Below are 27,602 nucleotides of genomic sequence, written 5' to 3'. Positions count from 1 at the left end.
CCAGAAAGGATGATTTCTAAGGTGCATCTGTAAATATTAGTGAGTTGTAGCGGATGTGCTGATTTTCCAAAGCTTCCTGAGAAAGTAGAGGCATTGATGGGCTTTCTTAACGAAAGCATCAGAGTGGAGGGACCAGGACAGGTTGTTAATGATCTGAACACCTAGGAACTTGAAGTTCTCGACCACTGACAGAGACAGGGGTATGTTCTCCATTACACTTTCTGAAGTCGATAATTTAACTAAATCACTAGACGATTTCTGTATTCAGTGCAGATAAGAATTATTCAATTTTCTGTCCAGAAGGAGGTCAATATGGCCCATTGTGCAAGTACTCAATCTGTATCTTGAGTCCAATTTTCCAGCCCTTCCTCATAACCTTCAACACTTTTTTCATTCATTTAATTTCTTCCTAAAAGCAGTGATTGTCTCAGCTTAAACAATCATGCACATCTATAAGGAACAACTAACAGCAATACATCTAAAAGACACTTCACAAGAGGTGAAAATGCACATCAGCAGTATTGGGGGCAACCAAAGGCAAGATCAAAAGGGTTGGTTTTGAGCAGAATTTTTGAGTTAAGGAGGAAATTAGTGAAGCAACAGTTTTTAAGAGTATGCCAGAGAGGCCTTTAGAGAGACCAAATAATTCCTACCGCACTTTGGGGTAGTGAATTCCACAAAGCTGCAGCTCAGACGATAGTGGTCTCACCTCAAATCAGAAAGCTGTGACTTAAACTTCAATATTAGATTGAAAGTCCAATGTCGCATAAAGGGAATGCCGCACTATCAATGATGCCATCTTGCAAATGAAATATTAAACCGAGGCCCTGTCTACTTGCCCACATGGGTGCAGACAAAAGATCCCTTAGCAGTATCTTGAAGGACAGATGTACTCCCCATTGTCCTGACCAATATATATTCCTCAACAAACATCACTTAAGTAGAACTGTTTATCTATCTCAATGCTGTGGGACATTGCCGTGTGCAAATTGACTATTGCAACTCACTACATTGGAGTCACGGCTGAATTTAAAGGGTGCTTCACTAGCTATAAAGCACTGCCAGGAACCCCAAGATGGTGAATGGCACCATTTAAATCCAAGAACTTTCTCAAGGCAGCTCAGGATGATGATAATCCACTGTCTGAAAAAAAAACCTTTCCTCCCTTACACTCATCTAGACTTATGCTTAAACTTAGGTTGATGGGTTTTTGATAGGAGAGGGGATTAAGGGTTATGGGGAGAGAATGGGAAAGTGGAACTGAGCAGCGACAGATCAGCCATGATCTTATTGAATGGCGGGGCAGGCTCGAAGGGCTGGATGGCCTACTCCTGCTCCTATTTCTTATGCCTTACATCACTGATGCATGGGCCAATATTTCACTAGTATTTTGAACACTTCCATTACACTCCTGTGCTCCTGTAAATATGATAGATTTTTCAATTACATAGTCTCAATCCCATTATCCTGGTGGATCGGTATAGATAGAATATTAATTAATAATAACTAAATCATCACATTTAAGCAGGTTTGATGTAGAAAGTACTTTTGTTGAGGATTTATCTTGGTGAGACCACATTTGGAATAGTGTGTGCAGTTCTGGTCACCTCACTGTAAGAGGAGGATGTGGAGGCATTGGAGAGAGTGCAGAGGAGATTTACCAGGATGCTGCCTCGTTTGGAGGGTGGATCTTACGAGGAAAGGTTGAGGGAGCTGGGGCTTTTCTTTTGGAGTGGAGGAGGATGAGAGGCGACTTGATAGAGGTTTATAAGATGAGGGGGATAGATAGAGTAGACATGCAGAGACTATTTCCTTGGGTGGATGTAGCTATTACTAGGGGGCATAACTTTAAGGTTCATGGTGGGAGATATAGGAGGGATGTTCAAGGTAGATTCTTTACTCAGAGAGTAGCTGGCGTATGGAATGCACTGCCTGCTGTGATGGTGGAGTTGGACGCTTTAGGAACTTTCAAGCAGTTATTGGATAGGCACATGGAGCACACCAGAATGATAGGGAGTGGGATAGCTTGATCTTGGGTTTGGACATTGCTCAGCACAACATCGAGGGCTGAAGGGCCTGTGCTGTGCTGTTCTATGTAAAAGTATTATAAAGTAGGCTTGTTGAAGGCCAATGAGAGTCAAACGAATATTGCCATCACAAGATTTAACAGGATACATGAAGCTTGAAAAAATTGCTACGCTGCTCCGAGTAGCCTGCGATTGGTCAGTTTCCATTTACACCCTCACACGCTTTTGATGTCTTGTTAAGTGTTTCAAAACAGGAAAAGGCAGACAGTTACATGGTTTCACAATTACAAGTGATCCTTTGGAAAAACAGATGGAGGTAAGAAAGAAGCATATCCTTTCCAGTATACGAGCAGAGCTGCTGCAAACAGAAATTTCCTGTATCCATCAACTTCAAGAAAAAATTAAGGTAGGCTTCATGATTTGTGTAAAAATATTACTTTGAGAAAAACTCAATCCCCAATTTTCGTTGAATAAAAACCAAAACCAGTCAAATCCATCCAGTCGTTTCCTCCCCCTTAATACTTTGGATTCTGACAGTTCTATTTTAGGCACTCAAAAGCAAGAGCTCCTTTAATGAATGATCAACACAAGATACAGTGTTGCATACCCACCATTGCAAGATCGCCCAAGGCTTGGATACCAATGGTGTCCTGACAATTCTCACTACGCATCTAACCCACCCTGAAATCCACCTAGCCCCAGCCATGAACCGTATTTTTCTCAAACAGCTTTACACGTTTCCAGGTAAGCTTGGAAAATTCCAGCTTTAGACAAGAATGGTATTAAAGTAACAGGCCTGTTATAAGACTAATCTTGAAAAGCCAATTTAAGTGACAGCAAACTCTATGCACTACAGTAATTTGTTGCATTCAGCCCCCACTTGCCTCTTAATTATAGGTCCTGCTCAGCCAATGGCACCAAAATTCACTACCCAGATCTTAAAGCCAAAGGTTGGGAACCCGCTCCGTTACTCGAGTCTTCAAATCTAACATTCGGCTAAAGAAAATGGATTGGACAGCCAAAGAAGCCAAAATTTAAACAGCATTATAAAACACCCAATAACAATATTAAAGAGTAAAGATCAGTTAAGCATGTTGGTCACCAGTTCTGATAAAGAGTTACAGACAAATCACAAAACTTGCTCTTTGTAACGCTTGTTGGCCTCCTGTCAGCATTTGTTTCATTTAAACTTATAATATCAGGGCCATTTCCATCTTCCAGGTTGGGTTACACCTTTCAACACATTTAACAAGGTAACTTCAAAGCAGTACATCACTGTCCCTAGCTGATATATTACATACCAGCAAATGATTTTTCTTTGCTCCCAGTAGACTCAGAATGCAAAATGATACGTATTGTCGGACATAACCTTCCGACCCTTAGGCCACTGCTTGGGAGAGGGTGCTGCTTAAGTGAACTAGCCAACTGCCTGTAGTTTCTGCCCTTTGCTCTGTGTATAGAGCACAAGAAGCAGGCTGGTGCATGGCTTCGGTCTTTTTAATGTTGATGGTGAGTCTAAAGTTGTCACAAGCCATGGAAAATTTGTCCAAACTGACTTGCATCTTTGGCTCTGAGCCAGTATGTGGGAATGCCGGCGTTGGACTGGCGTAAACACAGTAAAAAGTCTGACAACACCAGGTTTTAGTCCAACCGATTTATTTGATAATACAAACTTTCAAGGGGACTGCCTCTTCGTCAGGTGAATGGAGAGTTCTGGCCTCAGACAGAGCATATAAAGCACAGACAGTTTACAGATTACTGATTAGAATGCGAATCCTTACACCTAACCTGCTGTTCAAGACCTGAAGTGGCTGACATCGACATGGATACCATCATCACACGTGAGAATACCATCCACCAGGTACATGGTAAATACTCTTGCAACTCGGCCAACATTGTCTACCTGATACGTTGCAAGAAAGGATGTCCCGAAGCATGGTACATTGGGGAGACCATGCAGACGCTACGACAACGGATGAATGAACATCGCTCGACAATCACCAGGCAAGACTGTTCCCTTCCTGTTGGCGAACACTTCAGTGGTCATGGGCATTCAGCCTCTGACCTTCAGGTAAGCATTCTCCAAGGCGGCCTTCACGACACACGACAGCGCAGAGTCGCTGAACAGAGACTGATAGCCAAGTTCCGCACACATGAGGACGGTCTCAACAGGGATCTTGGGTTCATGTCGCGCTATTTGTAACCCCCGTGACTTGCCTGGGTTTGCAAAACCTCACTTACTGTACTGTCTGGAGACAATACACATCTCTGTAACCTGTGATCAGTGCTTCTTCCACTCACATTGTCAGCCACTTCAGGTCTTGAACAGCAGGTTAGGTGTAAGGATTCGCATTCTAATCAGTAATCTGTAAACTGTCTGTGCTTTATATGCTCTGTCTGAGGCCAGAACTCTCCATTCACCTGACGAAGAGGCAGTCCCCTTGAAAGTTTGTGAGTATTATCAAATAAATCGGTTGGACTAAAACCTGGTGTTGTCAGACTTTTTTCTGAGCCAGTATACAGGGCGTAGTCCATCAGCAAAGAGGAAGTCTCTCAGAACAGTCTCCTTCACTTTGGTAATGGCTTGAAGTCTCCTCAGAATAGCAAAGGTAAGTTCTGCTTTTGGTAGAATGCGCTCCACTGTATGGGAACATCAAAGACTCAGCCCAGCAACAAAACTGAAGGTCTACAACACTGTGGTACTCATTACCCTCCTGTATGCCTGTGAAACTTGGACTGTGTATCGAAGCATGCAAGACAGCGCAATCATTTCCACATGACTTGTCTTCGCAGAATTTAATGCAAATGGCAAGACAAAGTGCCAGACACTGAAATTCTCTCTAGAGCAAGTCTACCATCAGTCCACACACTCCTGATGAGAGCACAGGCCCGGTGGGCAGGTCATGTCATCCGTATGCCGGATAAGCGCATACCCAAGCAGCTCCTTTTTGGGGAACTCTCTGCTGGAAAACGCTTGCATGGAGGGCAGAAGTAAAGGCCTGAAGTCGCTTGACATCGACACGATCACCTGGGAATCGCTGGCACAAAACTGCTCTACCTGGTGCTGCTTCATCCACAAGGGCTGTCAAGCTTACGGAGCAAGGTGCAATGCTGAAGCACAACTTAAGCACGAGTTGCGCAAGTCCGGAGCCACCAGCGCAACAATTACAGTGCCTGCACAAGTCTGCCCAATATGTGCCAGGACATTTCGTGCCCGAATCAGTCATCTTTGGACACACCACATCCAGCCTCAAAATGACTAATGGTGTCGAGGTCTTCATCGATGACGATGGACAAACAGCAGCAACCCCTTTGGAAACACAAGATTACTAGTTGGAAAGGCAGGATGTACACCAGGTACACTGGAGGTCTATAAAAATCCACAACTGCTACTGTCGTCCTGTAACAAAAGAGCTGGAGTCAGAATTTACGCTATTCACAATATTTATTAACAACTCAGGTGATGGAATAGAAAGTCACAGATCCAAGTTTGCTGATGACAATGTACTATAAAAATCAAGCCTGTCACTGCTGCCAGCTATGACAACGTTCTTGAATTACTCACACACCTTGGTCCACGTGCCCACTGCTGGTTGGCTCAATTCTTCAAGAATTATCTGCAAAAGACAACTGGATAAAGCCTGGGATATGGCCAAAATCACCTCTCAAAGTCACCAGGCAAAGATCCAAACTTATCTTCAAGCTCCTGACCAGCATCTCTACTTTCTTGTACTGCAAGGTCTTAGAGTGTCTCATCTTAAAGGTGATAGAGCTGAACAGGCTGGCTTTCAGCAAAGTTGAAGCACATGCGACCAGATCCTTGCCGTAATCATCTTCACGGACAATGGCTTTGAAAGTAACCTCAAAACAGACACTGTCTTTCTCAATCTCACAGCAGCATACGACATGGTCTGGCAAGAGTCTTCCCTCTGAGTTACTGGTGTTATTGAACTATTACTCAGATAGACGATTTGGGGTAATGAGACCATCACTTGGAGGAAATAGTCCAATGGGCTTCCCAAGGGATCCGTTCAACCCCAGCCCTTTTCAATCTCTATAAATAATGATTAGTCTTGGAAGTTGGCAGTTAGGAAAGCAAATACGATGTTAACGTTCATGTCGAGAGGGCTAGAATACAAGAGCAGGGATGTACTTCTGAGGCTGTAAAAGGCTCTGGACAGCCCCATTTGGACTAGAGAGAGCAGTTTTGGGCCCCATTTCTAAGGAAGGATGTGCTGGCCTTGAAAAGGGTTCAGAGGAGTTCACAAGAATGATCCTTGGAATGAAGGGCTTATCGTATGAGGAACAGTTGAGGACTTAGGTCTGTACTCGGAGTTTAGAAGGATGAGGGGGGATCTTATTGAAACTTAGACGATACTGCAAGGCCTGGATAGAGTGGATGCAGGGAGAACGTTTCCATTAGCAGGAAAAACTAGAACCAGCAGGCACAACCTCAGGCAAAAGGGACAATCCCTTAAAACAGAGATGAGGAGGAATTTCTTCAGCCAGAGAGTGGTGAATCTGTGCAACTCTTGGCCACAGAAGCTGAGGAGGCCAGGTCATTCAGTGTCTTTAAGACAGAGATAGATAGGTTCTTGATTAATAAGAGGATCAGGGGTTATGGGGAAAAGGCAGGACAACGGGGGTGAGAAAAATATCAGCCATGATTGAATGGTGGAACAGACTTGATGGGACGATTGGCCTAATTCTGCTCCTATGTCTTATGGAAGTTCATCTACGCTGACGATATCTGCTGCACCTCACAGACTCTGACATTTTCTAAACCAACACTAAACAATGAAGTTGCAAAGCTGGCCAAAAACTGTAAGATATGGCACCTTCAACGCAGCAGCAACAAAACAGTTTCAAGTATATGGGAGGGCGGCACAATGGCAAGCACTGCTGCCTCGCAGCTCCAGGGACCCAGGTTTGATTCCAGCCTGGGGTGATTGTCTGTGTGGAGTTTGCATGTTCTCCCTGTGTCTTGCATGGGCTTCCTCCCACAGTCCAAAGATCCACAGGTCAAGTGGATTGGCCATGCTGAATTGCCCCTTAGTGTCCAAAGACGTGCAAGTTAAGGGATTAGGCATGGTAAATGTGTGGGGTTATGGCAATAGGATGGGAAGGGTTGGGCATGAATAAGAGGCTCTTCGGAGAGTTGGTGCAGACTCAATGGGCCAAATGGGCCTTCTTCTGCACTGTATTCTATATTGTGTAACCCCACCTCCACAGTGCCAGTGCAAAGAAGGAAGTCAACATCTCCTTGAATCACAAGAGACTGAATCACAAACAACATCCCATTTACCTTAGTGTTACACTTGACTGAACACAAACATACAAAAAACAGCTGAGAAAAGCAGCAACGTAGGTCAAAATGTGAAACAACCCCCTTTTTTGTGGAATCTGTGGTGAGGGAGCATTTTTAATGGTGGCGTGTTGGTTCCATTCCTGCCACCAGAGGCCCTCTGCTGTTGTTCCTTGGTACAGTGGTCTTAGCCATACAGGCTAAGATGTGATGGGAAGTGAGCTCAACGTGGATTGATAAGGTGCAAGTGTAACAGCAGGCTTGGATTGATGTGAACCTTCAAGCTCCCTCCTACATGAGGGGACAGGATGTTGCTCAGGACAGGAAGCCAGGGAGTTGGGTTGATCATAGAGTACCCAAGATGATACACATTTTTGTTTTGAGCTGGGTGTGGGATGAGTTATACCATCTTGGTGCATAGTACTCTGCTGTTGAATGGAAAATGGCAAGAGCTGATGAGGTCATTAAAATGTAATGCTGGCCTTCATATTCAATGGACTATAAGTCATTGGCATGGGATCAACTAACTTAAATTATTCACAGTACAAAACGTATACTAATCAGATTCATGCATAATTAGGACTCTTGCAACCACTTTGCCAATTGACAAGCTCATGCTATTTACGTCACGGCATAGTTCCGTAGTCCACCACAATAGGTAAAGCTACCATTCAATTCCCTCAAATCTCAAGCAGTGGGTTAAATCAATAAAAGGGAGGGCATCCCCAGTCCATTCATTGCAAATGCCTGCAGCCAGATTGCATGTCAATCCTTACTTACATTGGAAGGAAAAACATTAAAATTAAAGCTATAAAATCAATTTGAGCGAGTTACTGCCAGAATACTTAATAAGATTTTTAAAAAAATCAAATTATACTGTTATTTTAACAATGATGACAACTCATTTAAAATCAAAAGGGTAATCACATTATAATAACTCATAGAAATTTGATACGAGTCTGAGAGATGTCACGAGTCATTTCTAAGCACAAGAATTTTCACTGTTAATTGTGTCACTCTTGTTCTGGTATGAGATGGCCAAGTTTCTGGAAGTGCTGTTTTGTCACGCTACTGATTCAAGACCAGCAGCTGCAGAGAACAGGCTGTGGCAAAAGATGGAACAACTCTTCCTGTCTTTCCCTTCACTGGCTTCAAGTTTTAACTGGGGTCCGTTGGCCAGTCATCTACTTTGGAATGAGAAGGTTGCACATTCAAGCTCTAATTCAGACAGATACTTCAGTATAATGCTGAACAAGCATTGCATGGTTGTAAGTGCAGCCGTTTGGCAGCATAGTGGTAGTGGTCAGCACTGCTGCCTCATGGTGCCAGGGACCAGTGCTCAAATCTTGCCTTGGGTGACCGTATGTGTGGATTTTGAACATTTTCCCTGTGTTGTAATGGATAATGGAGATAGAGCAGTTGAAAGATTGAGGATTACTAGTGCTATGGGTGTAGGCAATTCAAAGCTTAGCCACTGGTGGTGGAGCAATAAACATTGGGAATGTACAAGAGCCCAGAACTGGATGAGTGGAGAGATCTTGGGGGTGTTGGAGGGCTGGAGAAGGTGACAGAGACAGGGAGATTAGACCCTCAATAGCCTGGTGAATATTGCAAAAATACATTAACTAATCATTCAATCCACGCACGCTTACGCAACCTTATGTGGAACATGTCTGCCGAATAATGTGTGTTGCCATTATAACAAAGTATGTGAGGTGTTTGAAAAGGAAGATCAGGCACCATGCATTTATTCTCAAGCTTGAAAAGTATTAACTCAATGATGGAGTCAAGCCAGTTTCATTCACACAAAGCAGTTTATGAACTTAAACAGACATGTTTGTTTTTCTTTTAAAAATAGTTCAAATCCACAAATGTTTCCATCTACCGACTCAAAAGATGTGACACTTGCTTGTCGGCAAGGAGAGCTCCGTATGTGACTTGGTGTGAAATTTTGTTTAATCAGTCCTGTGAAGCATATTGGAAGCATTTACTATTTTAAAGACGCTATAGAACTATATTTGATTTATTATTGTCACGTGTTAGAATAGTGAAAAGTACTGTTTCTTGCGCACTATACAAAGCATACCATTCATAGAGAAGGAAAAGAGAGAGTGCAGAATGTAGTGCTACAGTTATAGCCAGGGTGTAGAGAAAGAGCAACTAAATGCAAGGGAATTCCATTCAAAAGTCTGATAGTAGCAGGGAAGAAGCTGTTCTTGAGTCAGCTGGTACGTGACCTCAGGCTTTTATATCATTTTCCCAATGGAAGGTGGAAGAGAGAATGTCCGGCATGCGTGGTGTCCTTAATTATGCTTGCTGCTTTGCTGAGGCAGCGGTATGCGTAGACAGAGTCAATGGATGGGAGGCTGGTTTGCATGATGGATTGGGCAAGTTGCTGTGCAAATCATGCTGAAAACACAATTCACAAGCGATGATGAATGGGATGGATAGGATAGAGGTGGAGAGACTCTTCCCGCTCAAAAAAGACAGTAGGACTAGGGGGCACAGCCTCAAGATAAAGGGGAGGCGGTTTAGAACGGAGTTGAGGAGGAACTTCTTCACTCAAAGGGTGGTGAATCTCTGGAATTCTCTGCCCGTTGAAGTGGTGGAGGCTGCCTCGCTAAATATTTTTAAGAAGCAGGTTGATGGGTTCTTGATAAGAGAGGGGATTAAGGGTTATGGGGAGAGGGCGGGAAAGTGGAACTGAGCCACGACAGATCAGCCATGATCTTATTGAATGGCGGGGCAGGCTCGAAGGGCTAGATGGCCTACTCCTGCTCCTATTTCCTATTTCTATTTCTTAACCCAGCAGTAGAACAGGGCTCTTAAATAACTCTTCAGCTCAGGCCAATACATCATAACCAGAATGTCATCAAATGAAACCAAGCCTCCTAAAATGTCAACATGTGCTCACAAACAAGAGGCAAAGTGAGGGAACCAGTCACATTATAATTAGTCACATACACATTGCTCCAAAGCACTTATATATGCACACTTTATGTATATTCTAGTTCCTGTCCCCAACAGTAAATTTTATCTTTAGGTTGCCACATATTTACATCTTTCTGGTTAACAGGCTATTTGAATTGCTCAGAATTGAAGTTCAGCCTAGCATGGTAACATACCCAATACAACAAACAGCTTTTAGCTGGGGATTGGGGGGGGGGGGGGGGGAAGCTAATTGAATATTTATACAAATCTAGCACTCACTGCAAAGTTCAATTTAAAGTGAGCCAATTGAAAAATTATAGGACTAAGCAGATATAAAATTCCACTTTCCACAGAAATCCCCCATAAAGGTGCTTCAAGCAATTATCAAAGAACTATTATCACAGGATTATTACCCTTTATCACAGAAAAACGATACAAATACTCAATACTGTTGGAGAGGAGCTAAATTCAGGCTTAGGTCAATAACTTATTAAAACTGGAAAAGGTTGAAATATAACAGGTTTTAAACAGGTACAGATATAAAGGAATGGAGATTGGAGAAAAGAACCAAAGATCTGTGTTAGGGTGGAAGGCAGGAGAGATTAAATGACAAAAGGTATGATGATACAAGGAAATGGTAATAGGACAAAGTAAAAAAAAGACAGATCTAGAAGAAGTATAAAAATGAAATCATTGACAGCTGTCATCGGAATCCTCAACCCAGGGTCTGGCCACCATTTTCCACAAGTGCTCTCACTCCTTAGTCTCTGTCTCAGAAATACAATAGGATTCTCTTGCCCTCACTCCATCTCGCATTAAGTTGATCTTTCTCTACACCCTAGCTATGACTGTAATACTACATTCTGCACTCTCTCCTTCCTTTCTTTATGAACAGTATGCTTTGTCTGTATAGCACACAAGAAACAATACTTTTCACTGTGTACTAATACGTATGACAATAATAAATCAAATCAAGCATTTATCTCTTCCTTGCTAAACCAGTTATTTACTTTATTTAGCCAATTGAGTCAGTTGAGAACCAATATGCATTTACAACAACAACCTGGTAAAGAGGCGAACATTGCATCAACAAAACTTAGCCAATAATGTATTTCATAAAAACAATCAAATAGAAATTAGCAGCAAAGAGAATTGGCAGTTTGGCATGTAAATGCACCCAACTGTACTAAAAGTTAGTAGCTTCATCTTTTGTTGTATCTGGTTCCAGTCACTGGCAGCCGTAAGCTGAAATGTGTTACTATAGAAGACTGTGCTCAGTCTTGGCGTAACCAAGTTGATCAAGTCACATGACCTCATCATAAGAAGGAACAATAAAACGTAACAAACTTTTGAAAAAGGTAGGTGTTTTCCCCAGCAAGGTCCAATAAATTAACAGAAGGCAGTGGTGTTGGCACCTTGTGTGCAATGAGGGTCAGTTAATCAGGGAGTACGGGTCGCAGTGATGGCTGTGAAAAGGGGCACCAGTAACAAATCCAACTGCAGCATTAAAGAGGACACCTGACTGACCAAGAGAGGTTTTGGAGGCCACTGCAATTGAAAACTAGCAGGATAGACATCTGAACTTTGGCGCATGGCAGCACAGTGGTTAGCACTGCTGCCTCACAGCTCCAGGGACCTGGGTTCAATTCAGGCCTTGGGTGACTGTGTGGAGTTTGTACGTTCTTCCAGTGTCTGCATAGATTTCCTCCAGGTGCTCCGGTTCTCTCTCCCAGTCCAAAGATGTGCAGGTCAGGTGGCTTAACCATGGTAAATGTGTGAGGTTACAGGGACAGATTGGGGGAAGAAGGCCTGGGTAAGATCCTCTGTCAGAGAGTCGGTGCAGACTTGACAGGCCAAATGGCCTCTTCTGCACTGTAGGGATTCTATGAATCTATGATCTGGTAGAGCAAGTAAAGTAGGCCTTACTGCTTTACAGAAAACCAAGTCTAACCTTAGCTTGTAAAATGTCAATGTAAAAACTAAAATTAAAATGGGTCCAGCTGTAACTATGAAGGAAAGCAAAATCTCATCAATGAACAGCAAACCTCAGCAACTTCTGATTATTCTGTTGATACAGGCTGCTCCAAGACAGCAAGATAGGACTACCATTATTTTAAATCAGAAACTTAAGGGGAGCCTGAGTCACACTATTTTAAAAGGAACACAATCCTGCATTTATATGGTGTTTTTAACTCAGTAAACCAGCTCAAAGTACTTTACAGGACTGTTAAAATGTGACACTGGGCCAGGCAAGATTATATTAGGACAGAGGACATTGACATTGTTCAGAAATGTTGGTTTAAAATTTTCTTTTAATTTCATTCTCATTTCATTTACTTTATTTCACTTTTTAGCCAGTCGAGACAATTGAGAACCAATAGCCATTTACAATCACAACCTGGTCAAGAAATCAGGCAGAGATAGAGACAGAGACAGAAAGACAGAGAGAATGAATTTAAGATAATTTTTTTCTATCAAAGGGTTGGAATTCACTTCCCCAGTAAGTAGTGGAGATTGAATCACTGAATATATTTAAGGCTGAGTTAGATCAGATCTGATTGACAAGGGGATCAAGGAGGGCAGACAGGAAAGTAGAGTTGAGGCCACAATCAGATGAACCATGATCTTATCAAATGGCAGAGTTGGCTCAAATGGGCCGAATGCCCTACTCTTAATTCTCGTGTTCTCGTAGAGAAGTTTAAGAACAGAATTCCAAGTGATGGAAAGGTGGTAGGACTGGAGGGTCTTAATGACATTACTGTTACTAGAGAGGCGGTGCTCGACAGACTGGAGGGGCTGATTGTGGACAAGTCCCCAGGACCGGATGGAATGCATCCGAGGGTTCTGAAAGAAATGGCGGAGGTGATAGTGGATGCCTTGGTGGTTATTTTCCAGACGTCGCTGGATTCCGGGGAAGTGCCGGAGGATTGGAAAACGGCTAATGTTACGCCATTGTTTAAGAAAGGTGCCAGGCAAAAGGCGGGGAATTATAGGCCGGTTAGTTTAACGTCTGTGGTAGGTAAAATGTTAGAATCCGTCATTAAGGAGGAAATTGCGAGGCATCCTGAAGGGAATTGCTTGATAGAGCAGACGCAGCACTGTTTCATTAAAGGGAAGTCGTGTCTGACAAATTTACTGGAGTTCTATGAGGATGTGTCAAGGGCGGTGGATAGAGGAGAGCCGGTGGATGTGGTCTTTCTGGATTTTCAGAAGGCGTTTGACAAAGTACCTCACAAGAGGTTACTGCAGAAGGTCGAGGGACATGGAGTTGGGGGTAGGGTGTTAGCGTGGATAGAGGATTGGTTGTCAAATAGGAGGCAGAGAGTGGGGGTCAACGGGTGCTATTCGGATTGGCGGATGGTGACTAGTGGAGTGCCCCAGGGGTCAGTGCTGGGGCCTCAGCTTTTTACCATTTATATAGATGATCTGGAGGAGGGAACCGAGTGTAGGGTGTCGAAATTTGCCGATGACACCAAGATTGGGGGAACGGCAAATTGTGCAGAGGGTGTGGAGAGTCTGCAGAAGGATCTAGATAGGCTGGGCAAATGGGCCAGGAAATGGCAAATGGAATTTAATGTTGGCAAGTGTGAGGTGGTCCACTTTGGTAGGAATAATGGTAGGAAGGGCTATTACTTACGCGGCGAAAAACTGCAGCAGGCGACAGTGCAGAGGGACCTCAGGGTCCTTGTGCATGAGTCGCAAAAACCCAGCTTGCAGATGCAGCAGGTGGTCAGGAAGGCGAATGGGATGCTGGCCTTCATAGCGAGGGGGATTGAATATAAAAGTAGGGAGGTCTTGCTGCAGCTGTATAGGGCATTGGTGAGGCCGCAGCTGGAGTACTGCGTGCAGTTTTGGGCGCCGCACCTGCACAAAGATATTTTGGCCTTGGAGGGAGTGCAGACGAGGTTTACTAGGCTGATACCGGAGTTGAGGGGGTTGAGCTATGAGGAGAGGCTGAATAAACTAGGCTTGTACTCGTTAGAGTTTAGAAGAATGAGGGGAGATCTCATTGAGACGTATAAGATGATGAATGGGATTGATAGGATAGAGGTGGAGAGACTCTTCCCGCTCAAAGAAGACAGTAGGACTAGGGGGCACAGCCTCAAGATAAAGGGGGGGGGGCGATTTAGAACGGAGTTGAGGAGGAACTTCTTCACTCAAAGGGTGGTGAATCTCTGGAATTCTCTGCCCGTTGAAGTGGTGGAGGCTGCCTCGCTAAATATTTTTAAGACGCGGGTTGATGGGTTTTTGATAAGAGAGGGGATTAAGGGTTATGGGGAGAGGGTGGGAAAGTGGAACTGAGCCACGACAGATCAGCCATGATCTTATTGAATGGCGGGGCAGGCTCGAAGGGCTAGATGGCCTACTCCTGCTCCTATTTCTTATGTTCTTACAAGTTAGGGCCAGTGGAGCAAGTAACATTCACTCCACACAAGTGCCAACCAATGACCATCTCCAAAAGAGGATCTGACCATTATCCCTTGACATTCAGTGGCATTATCATCACTGAATACAAAGAACAACCCAGCACGGGAAACAGGCCCTTCGGCCCAACGAGCCCGCGCCGCCGCATCCTCCTACACCTCCCCTGCCCTGCGTGTCTGCAAGTGGAACCCCTAATAGTGGAATACTCCACTATCAACATCCAAGGGCTTACCATTGACCAGAAACTAAACTGGACTAGCCATATGGATACTGTGGCTACCAGAGCAGGTCAAAGATTAGGAATCCTGCAGCGAGTAACTCACCTCCTGACTCTCCAAAGCCTGTCCACCATCTGCAAAGCATAAGCCAGGAGTGTAATGGAATATTCTCCACTTATCTGGATGAGTGCAGCTCCAACAACATTCAAGAAGCTCTATGCCATCCAGGACAAAGCAGCCTGCATGATTGCTAACCCTTCCAAATATTCAATCCCTCCACCAGCAGTGAACAGAGACAGCAGTGTGTATCATCTACAAGACGCAATGCAGCAACACACCAAGGTTCCTTGGACAGCACGTTCCAAACTCACAACCACAGCCATCTAAAAGGACAAGAGCCGCCGATAACTGGGCAATCACCTGGACGTTCTCCAAGTCATCTACCACACTGACCTGGAAATATATTGCCGTTCCTTCACTGTTGCTGGGTCAAAATCCTGGAACTCCCTCGGCAGCAACATAATTGGTGTTTCTACACCTCAGGGACTGCAGTGGTTCAAGAAGGCAGGTCACCACCAACTTCTGAAGAGCAACTCGTGATGGGCAATAAATGCTGGCCCAGCTTACATCCCATAAATGAGACTCAAATTCATTTAGCCCAATGGTGGAGTAAATAAAATTAGGGATTTGCAAGAGGCCAGAATTGGAGCAACAGAGCTTTAAAGGCTGGAGGAGATGAGAGATAGGGAGGACCAACAAATCTGTAAACAAGGATGAGAATTAGAAAATAGACATGTTGCTTTGATTTTGACTTTATTTATTACTGCCACATGTATTCATATACAATGAAAAGTATTGTTTCTTGCGCACAATACAGACAAGGCATATGATTCATAGTATACATAGGGGAGAGGGAAACGAGACAGTGCAGATCATAGTGTTACAGTTGTAGTTAGGGCGTAGAGAAAGATCAACTTAATGCAAGGTTAGACCATTCAAAGTCTGATGGCAGCAGGGAAGAAACTGTTCTTGAGTAGGTTGGCACATGTCCTCAGACTTTTGTATCTTTTTCCCGATGGAAGAGAGTATGTCCAGATGCGTAGGGTCCTTGAATATGCTAACTACTTTGCCAAGGCAGCAGGAAATATAGACAGAGTCATAAGAACATAAGAAATAGGAGCAGGAGTAGGCCATCTGGCCCTTCGAGCCTGCCCCGCCATTCAATAAGATCATGGCTGATCTGTCGTGGCTCAGTTCCACATTCCCGCCCTCTCCCCATAACCCTTAATCCCCTCTCTTATCAAAAACCCATCAACCCGCGTCTTAAAAATATTTAGCGAGGTAGCCTCTACCACTTCAACGGGCAGAGAATTCCAGAGATTCACCACCCTTTGAGTGAAGAAGTTCTTCCTCAACTCCGTTCTAAACCGCCCCCCCTTTATCTTGAGGCTGTGCCCTCTAGTCCTATTGTCCTTTCTGAGCGGGAAGAGTCTCTCCACCTCTATGCTATCCATCCTATTCATCATCTTATACGTCTCAATGAGATCTCCCCTCATTCTTCTAAACTCTAACGAGTACAAGCCTAGTTTATTCAGCCTCTCCTCATAGCTCAATGGATGAGAGGCTGGTTTGCGTGAGGACTGGGCTTCGTTCACGACCCTTTGCAATTTCTTGCTGTCTTGGCAGAGCAAGAGCCATATCAAGCTGTGATACAACCATAAAAAAATGCTTTCTATGGTGTGTCTGGACAAATAAAAAAAAAAGAACAAAGAATAACCCAGCACGGGAAACAGGCCCTTCGGCCCAACGAGCCCGCGCCGCCGCATCACCCTACACCCAATTGATGAGAGTTGTCGCAGACAAGTGAAATTTCGTCAGCCACCTGAGAAAGTCAAGTGCTGCTGAGCTTTCTTAACTAAAACATCGGTGTGGAGGGACCAGTGCAGATTGTTGGTGATCAGTATATCTAGAAACTTGAAGCTCTAGACCATTTCCACCTCATTCCTGTTGACGTACACAGAGACATGTCCTCCACTACCTCCCTGATGACTCTCTCTTTTGTTTTACTGACATTGAGGGAAAGATTGTCATTGCATCATTTCAACAGATTCTCTACCTCTTTCTTGTACTCTGTCTTGTCATTGTTTGAGATCTGATCCATTATGGTGGCGTCACTGGCAAACCTGAAAATTGAGTTGGAGCAGAATTTGGCCGCATAGTCATAGGTGTATAAGGAGTACAGTAAGAGGCTGGGAACACAGCCTTGCAAGGCATCGGTGCTGGACCAGGAGCCAATGGAAGTCAGTAAGCAGAGATGGCAATAGGCGAAAAGGACTTAATGCAAACTGATATAGGAAACAGATTTGGATTAACTCATGTTCACATAGGGCGGAAGATGTTTATCGTGATGCAAGTGTTTGCAAACTTGTTAAACACATTCTAAAAAGACAACCCACAAAAAACACATCAGCTGCATGACATCCCCAAGAAGTCTCACATTCTTCCCACTCAACAGTACACTTGAATAGCAATGCCTGCTACTTGCTTCTCAAAACTCTCTGTCTGTACAATACTTGATTTCCCCTCCCTCCTCCTTTCCCCAAAACACAGGAATTAGAAATATGTATCAAACTTTTGAATGTGAACACGCAACAATAGAGGTAGCAATACAAGATTACTTTGACTTTCATGTACTATTTAAATTAAAAACCCATGGCTGCTGTCAGACTAAGTTAGGGAATTGCATTTGGCTTACAATTTCCTGGTTGATTTTCATATGTAAACTGCACATTACATTTGAGCAACTCAGCTAAAAATCTTTACATTTCTATAGCACCTTTCACAGCCTCAGAATGTCCCAAAGTTTATAGCCAGTAAAGTGCAGTTGAAGTAAACTCACTGCTATAATGCAGGAAACACAACAATCAATTTACACAAATGCATCTCCCACAGATGAAAAATCACAGATAATCTTTTTGGTGGTACTGCCGGTGGGATGGTATTGATCAAGACACTGGGGATGAGTTTTCCACCTTGTGCGAGACACAGCATCCAATAGTTTGCCTCCAGCCCCTCAGCGTCTTCGCCACCACTCCACACGAACCACAAATTCCTAATATGGCTTCCTTGACACTTTCTCCCACTACATGCTTCTAACTCTCCTTCTCGCCTTCCTCTCACCAATCCTCTCCTCCCACCTTCCCACAGCTCCACCCGACTTCCCTCCCTGCCACCCTTCTCTTCATGTCTCCACTGTCCCTTCCTTCCCAGCATCCCTCCCCCTTAGCACCCTGCTCCCCTCACATCCCTCCCCTCTTCCACCCTGTCCCACCTCACATCCCTCCTGCCTCCTCCCTCCTTTCCCTACCCATCCGTCCCTTCTTACCATCCTGCTCCCCTCTCACCACTCTGCCCCCCCACCATCCTGCTCCCCTCTCACCACTCTGCCCCCCCACCATCCTGCTCCCCTCTCACCACTCTGCCCCCCCATACCATCCTGCTCCCCTCTCACCACCCTGCCCCCCCATACCATCCTGCTCCCCTCTCACCACCCTGCCCCCCCACCATCCCTCCCCTCTTACCACCCTGCCCCCTCACATTCCTCCTGCTCTCATCTCTCCCCTTTACCCTCCCCCCATACCTCCTCCCTCCCACCCCCCCCATTGCCTCCCTCCCACCCCCCCATTGCCTCCCTCCCACCCCCCCCATTCCCTCCCTCCCACCCCCCCCCATTCCCTCCCTCCCACCCCCCCCCATTCCCTCCCTCCCACCCCCCCCCATTCCCTCCCTCCCTTACCTTTCTTGTCCATCAGCCACATGAAGAGGAAGCAGGGCAGGAAGCCGATGGGGCCCCACAGGACCAGCAGTGTGATGTCCAGGGTGCTGAAGCCCAAGGCCTGCTTGGCCGAGTTCTGGATGGGGCCCCAGGAGTTCCACAGGAGACCCTGCATGAAGCCGAGCAGCGAGAAGACGGCCAGGATCAGCCAGCGGCGCCGGTAGAGGCGGCTGGCCGCGCAGACAGCGGGAGCCGGGCCCAGCAGCGGCTGGCCTTCCTCCTCGCCGCCCCACATCGCTCCGGCCCCGGTTCCAGCCGGATCGTTGCCCCGGTTACCGGCCGGCCGCGCTCCCCGATCCAAACCAGGTCCAGACCTCCTCTGCGCGCATGCGCGCCACTGTCGTTCGCGTCGCCGTGACGGAATAACGTCATTCGCGCTCCACACCGTTGCGTCACTCGCGCTGCGGCGAAGACCAGCGCGCTCCATCCGCGACGTGTTACGTCATTTGCGCCCGCACTAGGTTGCGTCACAGCCGTGGCTCATCTATGCGCATGCGCGCTGCCTACCTTCTCTCAGCCATGCACTTGTTAGCCAGGGTTTGTGACTGTGGTTGGGATGGGATTCTTGGCAGCTTGTATTCCAGGGCACCAGTGCAAATCCCACCACAAAACTGGGTATTTCAAACTCAACTATTTAAATTAAAAGTGTTGGAAAAGGACAGCAGGTTTGGCAGCATCTGTGAAGAAAATCATAGAATCCTTAAACTGCAGAAGGAAGCCATTCAGTCCATCCAGCCTACACTGACAACAATCCCACCCAAGCCTAATCCCCGTAACCCCATATATGTATCGTGCAATTCCCCTAAGGTGCAATTTAGTACGGCCAATCAACCTAACCTAAAAATTATTGGCGTGTGGGAAGAAACTGGAGCACCTAGGGGAGGCAGTGGCCTCAAGGTATTTTCGCTAGACTATTAATCCAGAAACTCAGCAGATATCCTGGGAGCATAGGTTTGAATCCTGCCATGATAGATGATTGAATTTAAATTAGATTGAAAAAATCTGGGATTAAAAATCTGCTGATGACTGTGAAGCAATTGTCAGAAAAACACATCGGGTTCACTAGTGTTTTTGGGGTGGCATGATAGCACAGTGGGGCGGCAGGGTAGCACAGTGGTTAGCACTGCTGCTTCACAGTTCCAGGGACCTGGGTTCAATTCCTGGCTTGATGTGTCTAGGGCGGTGGATAGAGGAGAGCCGGTGGATGTGGTCTTTCTGGATTTTCAGAAGGCGTTTGACAAGGTACCTCACAAGAGGTTATTACAGAAGGTCAGGGGGCATGGAGTTGGGGGTAGGGTGTTAGCGTGGATAGAGGACTGGTTGTCAAATAAGATGTGGGTATGCCGGCGTTGGACTGGCGTAAACACAGTAAAAAGTCTGACAACACCAGGTTTTAGGTTGGACTAAAACCTGGTGTTGTCAGACTTTTTACTGTGTCAAATAAGAGGCAGAGAGTGGGGGTCAATGGGTGCTATTCGGATTGGCGGATGGTGACTAGTGGAGTGCCCCAGTGGTCGGTGCTGGGGCCTCAGCTATTTACCATTTATATAGATGATCTGGAGGAGGGAACCGAGTGTAGGGTGTCGAAATTTGCTGATGACACCAAAATTGGTGGAAAGGCAAATTGTGCAGAGGGTGGGGAGAGTCTACAGAAGGATCTAGATAGGCTGGGCGAATGGGCCAGGAAATGGCAAATGGAATTTAATGTTGGCAAGTGCGAGGTGGTCCGCTTTGGTAGGAATAATGGTAGGAAGGATTATTACTTACGTGGAGAAAAACTGCAGCAGGCGACGGTGCAGAGGGACCTCGGGGTCCTTGTGCATGAGTCGCAAAAACCCAGCTTGCAGGTGCAGCAGGTGGTCAGGAAGGCGAATGGGATGCTGGCCTTCATCGCGAGGGGGATTGAATATAAAAGTAGGGAGGTCTTGCTGCGGCTGTATAGGGCATTGGTGAGGCCGCAGCTGGAGTACTGTGTGCAGTTTTGGGCGCCGTACTTACGCAAGGATATTTTAGCCTTGGAGGGAGTGCAGAGGAGGTTTACTAGGCTGATGCCGGAGTTGAGGGGGTTGAGCTATGAGGAGAGGCTGAATAGATTAGGCTTGTACTCGTTAGAGTTTAGAAGAATGAGGGGAGATCTCATTGAGACGTATAAGATGATGAATGGGATGGATAGGTTAGAGGTGGAGAGACTCTTCCCGCTCAGAAAGGATAGTAGGACTAGGGGGCATAGCCTCAAGATAAAGGGGGGGCGGTTTAGAACAGAGTTGAGGAGGAACTTCTTCACTCAAAGGGTGGTGAATCTCTGGAATTCTCTGCCCGTTGAAGTGGTGGAGGCTGCCTCGCTAAATATTTTTAAGACGCAGGTTGATGGGTTTTTGATGAGAGAGGGGATTAAGGGTTATGGGGAGAGGGCGGGAATGTGGAACTGAGCCACGACAGATCAGCCATGATCTTATTGAATGGCGGGGCAGGCTCGAAGGGCTAGTTGGCCTACTCCTGCTCCTATTTCTTATGTTCTTATGTTCTTGAGTCACTGTGTGTGGATATGCCGGCGTTGGACCGGGGTAAACACAGTAAAAAGTCTGACGACACCAGGTTTAAGTCCAACTGATTTATTTGATCGTAAATTCACTTTCAAATAAATCGGTTGGACTTAAACCTGGTGTTGTCAGACTTTTTATTGAGTCACTGTCTGTGTGAAGTTTGCACGTTGTCCTCGTGTCTGCGTAAGTTTTCTCCGGGTGCTCTGGTTTCCGACCCCAGTCCAAAGATGTGCAGATTAGATTGATTGGCCATGCTAAAAATTGCCCTGAGTGTCCTGAGATGCGTAGGTTAGAGGGATTAGTGGGTAAATATGGGAGTTGGGCATGGGTGGGATTGTGGTTGGTGCAGACTCGATGGGCTGAATGGCCTCTTTCTGTACTGGAGGGTTTCTATGATTCTATGACCTGGAGGAAACCCATATAGACACAAGGAGAATGTGCAAACTCTGCACAGACAGTTTCCCAAGGTCAAGATTGAACCCTGTTCCCTGACGTTGTAAAGTGGCAGTGTTAACGTGACTCTTCTTTGGGACTGAAATAAAATAAATCTTGCATTAAAATGTGGGTAGCATTTGCTGCTGCCTCTCGCTACTGATAGCAAGAGATCTACTACCATGATGTGTCACACTTGTCTGTCATCTGCTGTTGTCACACAACCACTGTAACTTGTCTGTGACCACTCTTTGATGTCTATCATCCAGTTACGCCGAGGTCAAACCCTCTTTCTGCTACCCTCCATTTTGCCCTCTGGCCCCAGTAGCTTTTCAGCTCGGATCAAATGAGAAAAATACTATGTTTTCTTTTCAAATATCACTCTTGCAATTTCAAGTATCTCTTCATTTGCCTTATGGTCTTAGAATCCACATCTTTAGCATTTCAAAGATCTCTATTTTCTTCAACACATCTTTATTTATTGTCTAGGTTTTTGAGGCATACAGGGAAGAGGATAGGGCAGGTAGCATCTTATGAACTTTTCCCTGGTTACAAATTTGTGTTTTCTTAATGCTGTTGTGGTGTTAGCGTGGATAGAGGATTGGTTGTCAAATAGGAGGCAGAGAGTGGGGGTCAACGGGTGCTATTCGGATTGGCGGATGGTGACTAGTGGAGTGCCCCAGGGGTCGGTGCTGGGGCCTCAGCTTTTTACCATTTATATAGATGATCTGGAGGAGGGAACCGAGTGCAGGGTGTCGAAATTTGCTGATGACACCAAGATTGGGGGAACAGCAAATTGTGCGGAGGGTGTGGAGAGTCTGCAGAAGGATCTAGATAGGCTGGGCGAATGGGCCAGGAAATGGCAAATGGAATTTAATGTTGGCAAGTGTGAGGTGGTCCACTTTGGTAGGAAGAATGGTACTATTACTTACGGGGCGAAAAACTGCAGCAGGCAACGGTGCAGAGGGACCTCGGGGTCCTTGTGCATGAGTCGCAAAAACCCAGCTTGCAGGTGCAGCAGGTGGTCAGGAAGGCGAATGGGATGCTGGCCTTCATAGCGAGGGGGATTGAATATAAAAGTAGGGAGGTCTTGCTGCGGCTGTATAGGGCATTGGTGAGGCCGCAGCTGGAGTACTGTGTGCAGTTTTGGGCGCCGCACCTGCGCAAAGATATTTTGGCCTTGGAGGGAGTGCAGAGGAGGTTTACTAGGCTGATACCGGAGTTGAGGGGGTTGAGCTATGAGGAGAGGCTGAATAGATTAGGCTTGTACTCGTTAGAGTTTAGAAGAATGAGGGGAGATCTCATTGAGACGTATAAGATGATGAATGGGATGGATAGGATAGAGGTGGAGAGACTCTTCCCGCTCAAAAAAGACAGTAGGACTAGGGGGCACAGCCTCAAGATAAAAGGGGGGCGGTTTAGAATGGAGTTGAGGAGGAACTTCTTCACTCAAAGGGTGGTGAATCTCTGGAATTCTCTGCCCGTTGAAGTGGTAGAGGCTGCCTCGCTAAATATTTTTAAGACGCGGGTTGATGGGTTTTTGATGAGAGAGGGGATTAAGGGTTATGGGGAGAAAGCGGGAAAGTGGAACTGAGCAGCGACAGATCAGCCATGATCTTATTGAATGGCGGGGCAGGCTCGAAGGGGTAGATGGCCTACTCCTGCTCCTATTTCTTATGTTCTTATGTTCTTATAAGATGCCACCGTTGGACTGGGGTGGGCACAGTAAGAAGTCTCACAACACAGGTTAAAGCCCAACAGGTTTATTTGGAATGACGGGCTTTTGGAGTGCTGCTCATTCATCAGGTGAGTCTTCTTAATGTTAACATCCTTCATCTTTACCAAATTACTTCTGACAATTTCTATCCTTCTGACGTCAGCATTGTATCGACCATCTTCTGTTATCGTTTGTCCATAATAGACAAGCTTATCTGCTTGTATCAATAAGTTCCAGATTGTCATAACTCATTCAATCCACGAATGTCCTTTAGCAAAGGAAATCTGCCATCCTTACTTGGTCTGACCTACATGTGATTCCAGACCCACAGCAGCATGGTTAACTCTTAACTGCCCTCAGGAATGGCCAAGCAAGCCCTGAGTTTACTGAAGAAGACCAGCATTCCCTCAAGGGCAATTAAGGATATCCTGCAAATGCTCATTACTGATGCCCACATCCCATGTATGAATTAAAATAAACATCTGGGTGAGGATGGAATTATCAGGATGTATTGAATGATATTTTTCCCCCATAACCTCTGAATAAAACATTTCCCTTAAAGTAATGCAATGTCCTTGTGACAAAGCATTTCATGCTTGAACAACCCTCTGTAGAAAAGGTTTCTCTTAACTTCTCCCTGGCTTTCAGTGAGGATTTAAATTGTTGTGACTTGTCACAGATTGCCCAAGCAGAGGAAATAGTTTGAGTCTCTTCATTCTACCAAAATCCTTTGTAATTACAAATAAAACTCTCCTTCAATTCTGCTGTCAACAACCTTTCCTCATAGCTAATCCCTGTCACCCTCCTGTTTATCCTCGATGCTTTTAATGTCCACATACATTGAGTTATGACATCTTAATGCTGAGACAAAGCAGCAACAGAGAAGAGAAAAAAAAGGAATAGAATCCTGCACTCCACATCCTACTTCCTTGTGGGAAGTTCTATCCCCGTGTGTCGAAAGATCTATGGGTTGAAAATCAGCCTGTTCAGTCATATGATGACCCATGGCTGGAACCTGTGATCCTGACGTCATCCTTGAATAGAGGAACAGTCAGCGATGACTGTCCTTATGATGTTCTGTCATGCAAAGAATGTTACCGGAGTTTATTTCTTGGTACATAACAGTGTGTGTAATAAAACACATCACAAGTCAAATGCATCCATATTACATACAAATCTTTTTGACTTCTCAGATATCAACTAAAAATTTGTATCAATTTGTTCAAAGTTTGAGCAAGAAAATGAAGATTCACTTGTGAATGGCTCAAATTTCCCAGGAATCAAAAAGCACCACTCACTTACTTCTCTTTGTCTCACCACCTCTCCCACAAATTCCCACTAAATCCTTCCAAAATAAAACTGTATTTATTAGTCATAAATAAGACTTACATTAACAATTCAATGAAATTACTGTGAAATTCCCCTAGTCACCACACTCTGGTGCCTGTTTGGGTCAATGTACCTAAACCTGGGACTGTGGGAGGAAACCGGAGCACCTGGAGGAAACCCATGCAGAAACGGGACAACATGCAAACTGCTCACAGACAGTGACCCAAGCTGGGGATCAAACCCGATTCCTGGCAGTGTGAGGCAGCAGTGCTAACCACTGTACCATCATGCCGCCCGGAACAATTGCGTACATGGAATGATAACACTTAGAAGGAACTGTATCATCCATTCTCTCTGTGCTGGCTCTTTGGTAGAGCTATTCAATCAGTCCCACCAACACAAACACACACTCTCCGTGTTTTCCACCCACCGTTCCCCCAATCCCCATCCCGCACCCTTCAAGCATTTATCCAATTCTTTTTTTGAATGTTTACTGTTGAGCCTGTTTTCATCACAGTGTAAGAAGTCTCACAATACCAGGTTAAAGTCCAACAGGTTTATTTGACACAATGGTGAGCACTACTGCCTCACAGCGCCAGGAACCCGCGTTCAATTCCCAGCTTGGGTCACTATCTGTGCAGAGTTTGCACCTTCTCCCTGTGTCTGCATGGGTTTCCTCCGGGTGCTCCTGTTTCCTCCCACAGTCTGAAAGACATGCTGGTTAAGTACATCGGCCGTGCTAAATTCTCCCTCAATGTACCCAAACAGGCAGCAGCAGAGTGTAGTGACTAGGGAATTTTCACAATAACTTCATTGCAGTGCCAATGTTAGCCTTCTTGTGACGACTTATAAATAAACTTCAAACTTCAGGCAGTCCAGGTTCCAAGGACTTATTGTGTTAAAATATGTCTCATTGCATCAATTCAGACTTTTGAATGGACTTACCTTGCACAAATTTGATCTTTCTCTACACCCTGGCTATGACTGTAACACTACATTCTGCATTCTCTTGTTTCCTTCTCTATGAATGGTACGCTTCGTCTGAATAGCGCGCAGAGAACAACATTTTTCACTGTATACTAATACATGTGACAATAATAAATGAAATGAAATGAAACTAAATCAAATCAAATCAATTTTTTTTGCCAGGCATCTTAAATCAGTGTACCCTGGTTACTGGCCTGCCAGTAGATACACTTTCTTCTCTTTCAAAGAGCATTCATGATTTTGGATGCTCTCTGTGAAATCTCCTCCGAACTTCCTTTGCTCTAAGGATAACATTTAAGGTTTATTAGTCACAAGTAAGGCTTACGTTAACGCTGCAATGAAGTTACGGTGAAATCCCCCTCGTCGCCACAGACTGGCACCTGTTTGGGTCAATGCACTAACCAGTACGTCTTTCAGATTGTGGGAGGAAATCAGAGCGTGCAGACACAGGGAGAACATGCAAACTCCACACAGAGAGTGACCCAAGCCCGGAACTGAACCCAGTACCTGGTGCTGTGCTAACCACTGCGCCACCACGCTGCCCAATAAGATAATATATGAATCATCATTCACATGATTTTAGCTGCAGCTGATTCATTAGTTTTTCAGTAGAGACTCCATTGTGCTGAGTCAGCTCTGTCTAAGGAGACAGCGTTCTTACCTCTGAGTCAGAGGTTCATGATGCCCACTTGAAGACTCCAGCATTAAAATCTGGGCAGTGTCGTACTGAGGGAATGCCGCACTGTCAGAAATGTGGGCTGAAATTCTCCAGCCGTTCGTACCAATGGGATTCTCCGGTCTCGCCAGCACCACACCCCCGCCCACAGGCTTCCCGCCGAGGTGGGGTGATGTTCATGGGAATTCCCACTGACAGCGGTGAGACGGAAGAATCCCACCATTAACAAACAAAGTGCCACCTCCCACTAGTGGGAAATATGCGGCTGGGAGGCCGGAGAACCTAGCCGTTCATCTTTCCAATGAGTTATTAACTGAGGTCCTGTCTACCCTCTCAGGCAGACGTCAAAAATCAAATATCATCAGTATTATTTGCCAATCAAAGACAGATTATCTGGTCACTAACACATTGATGTTGTCAGAGTTTGCTGTGTATAAATCGTCTGTTACATTTCCTACAGTACAATAATGAATCCCCTTCAAAAGCACTCCATTGGTGGTCCAATATTTTGGAGTGTCAGTGATGTTTGTGCATGAGCAGTGGGAGAGAGCACAACCCTGAGTAACACACAGCCAGAGTGAATGTGAGTATTGGCAATTTGAGACACAGTGGGAATTGATTTTATGCGCCTTCCAAAGGTTTAATTTAAAGGGGTAAATCATTGCAGGAGAGCTCAAAGCAGTGATGTGCTCCTTGTGCTCCATGTGGGAAGCCGGGACCAGCATGAGTACAGGAAGTGTTGTCCAGCTGCAGCTCCTGGAAGCCTGGTTTTCAGAACTGCGTAAGAAGTCTGACAACACCAGGTTTAAGTCCAACCGATTTATTTGATAGTAAACTTGTGAGTTTACTATCAAATAAATCGGTTGGACTTAAACCTGGTGTTGTCAGACTTCTTACTGTGTTTACCCCAGTCCAACGCCGGCATCTCCACATCATGACTACTTTCAGAACTGGAGCAGTGGCTAGGGATACTATGGAGCATCTGCGCAGCAGAGAGCATCGTGGATAGCACATATAGAGAGATGGTCACACTGCAAGCTAAGACTCCAGAGGCAGGAAAGGAATGGGTGACCATCAGACAGACCGAGAGGACCAGGCAGGCAGTGCAGGAATCTCCTGTGGCTATTCCCCTGCAATAAGAAGTCTCACAACACCAGGTTAAAGTCCAACCAGTTTA

General features: G+C 45.4%; 1 protein-coding gene across 1 annotated transcript in view; it reads right to left on the bottom strand.

Moving 5' to 3' along the window:
* Positions 1-19,059, bottom strand: part of slc49a4 (solute carrier family 49 member 4) — a 67,181-nt gene extending 48,122 nt beyond the window's left edge. The window contains exon 1 of the mRNA XM_080199510.1: positions 18,703-19,059. Coding sequence (XP_080055636.1) covers positions 18,703-18,976 — 274 coding nt within the window. The 5' untranslated portion in view covers positions 18,977-19,059. The remainder of the gene's footprint in view (positions 1-18,702) is intronic.
* Positions 19,060-27,602: the final 8,543 nt, after the last annotated feature.

This window comes from Carcharhinus amblyrhynchos, chromosome 11 (genome assembly GCF_965287045.1).
Source record: "Carcharhinus amblyrhynchos chromosome 11, sCarAmb.v2.hapA, whole genome shotgun sequence".
In the NCBI taxonomy this organism is placed as follows: Eukaryota; Metazoa; Chordata; class Chondrichthyes; order Carcharhiniformes; family Carcharhinidae; genus Carcharhinus; species Carcharhinus amblyrhynchos.
This window is presented reverse-complemented; position numbering and strand designations above follow the sequence as displayed.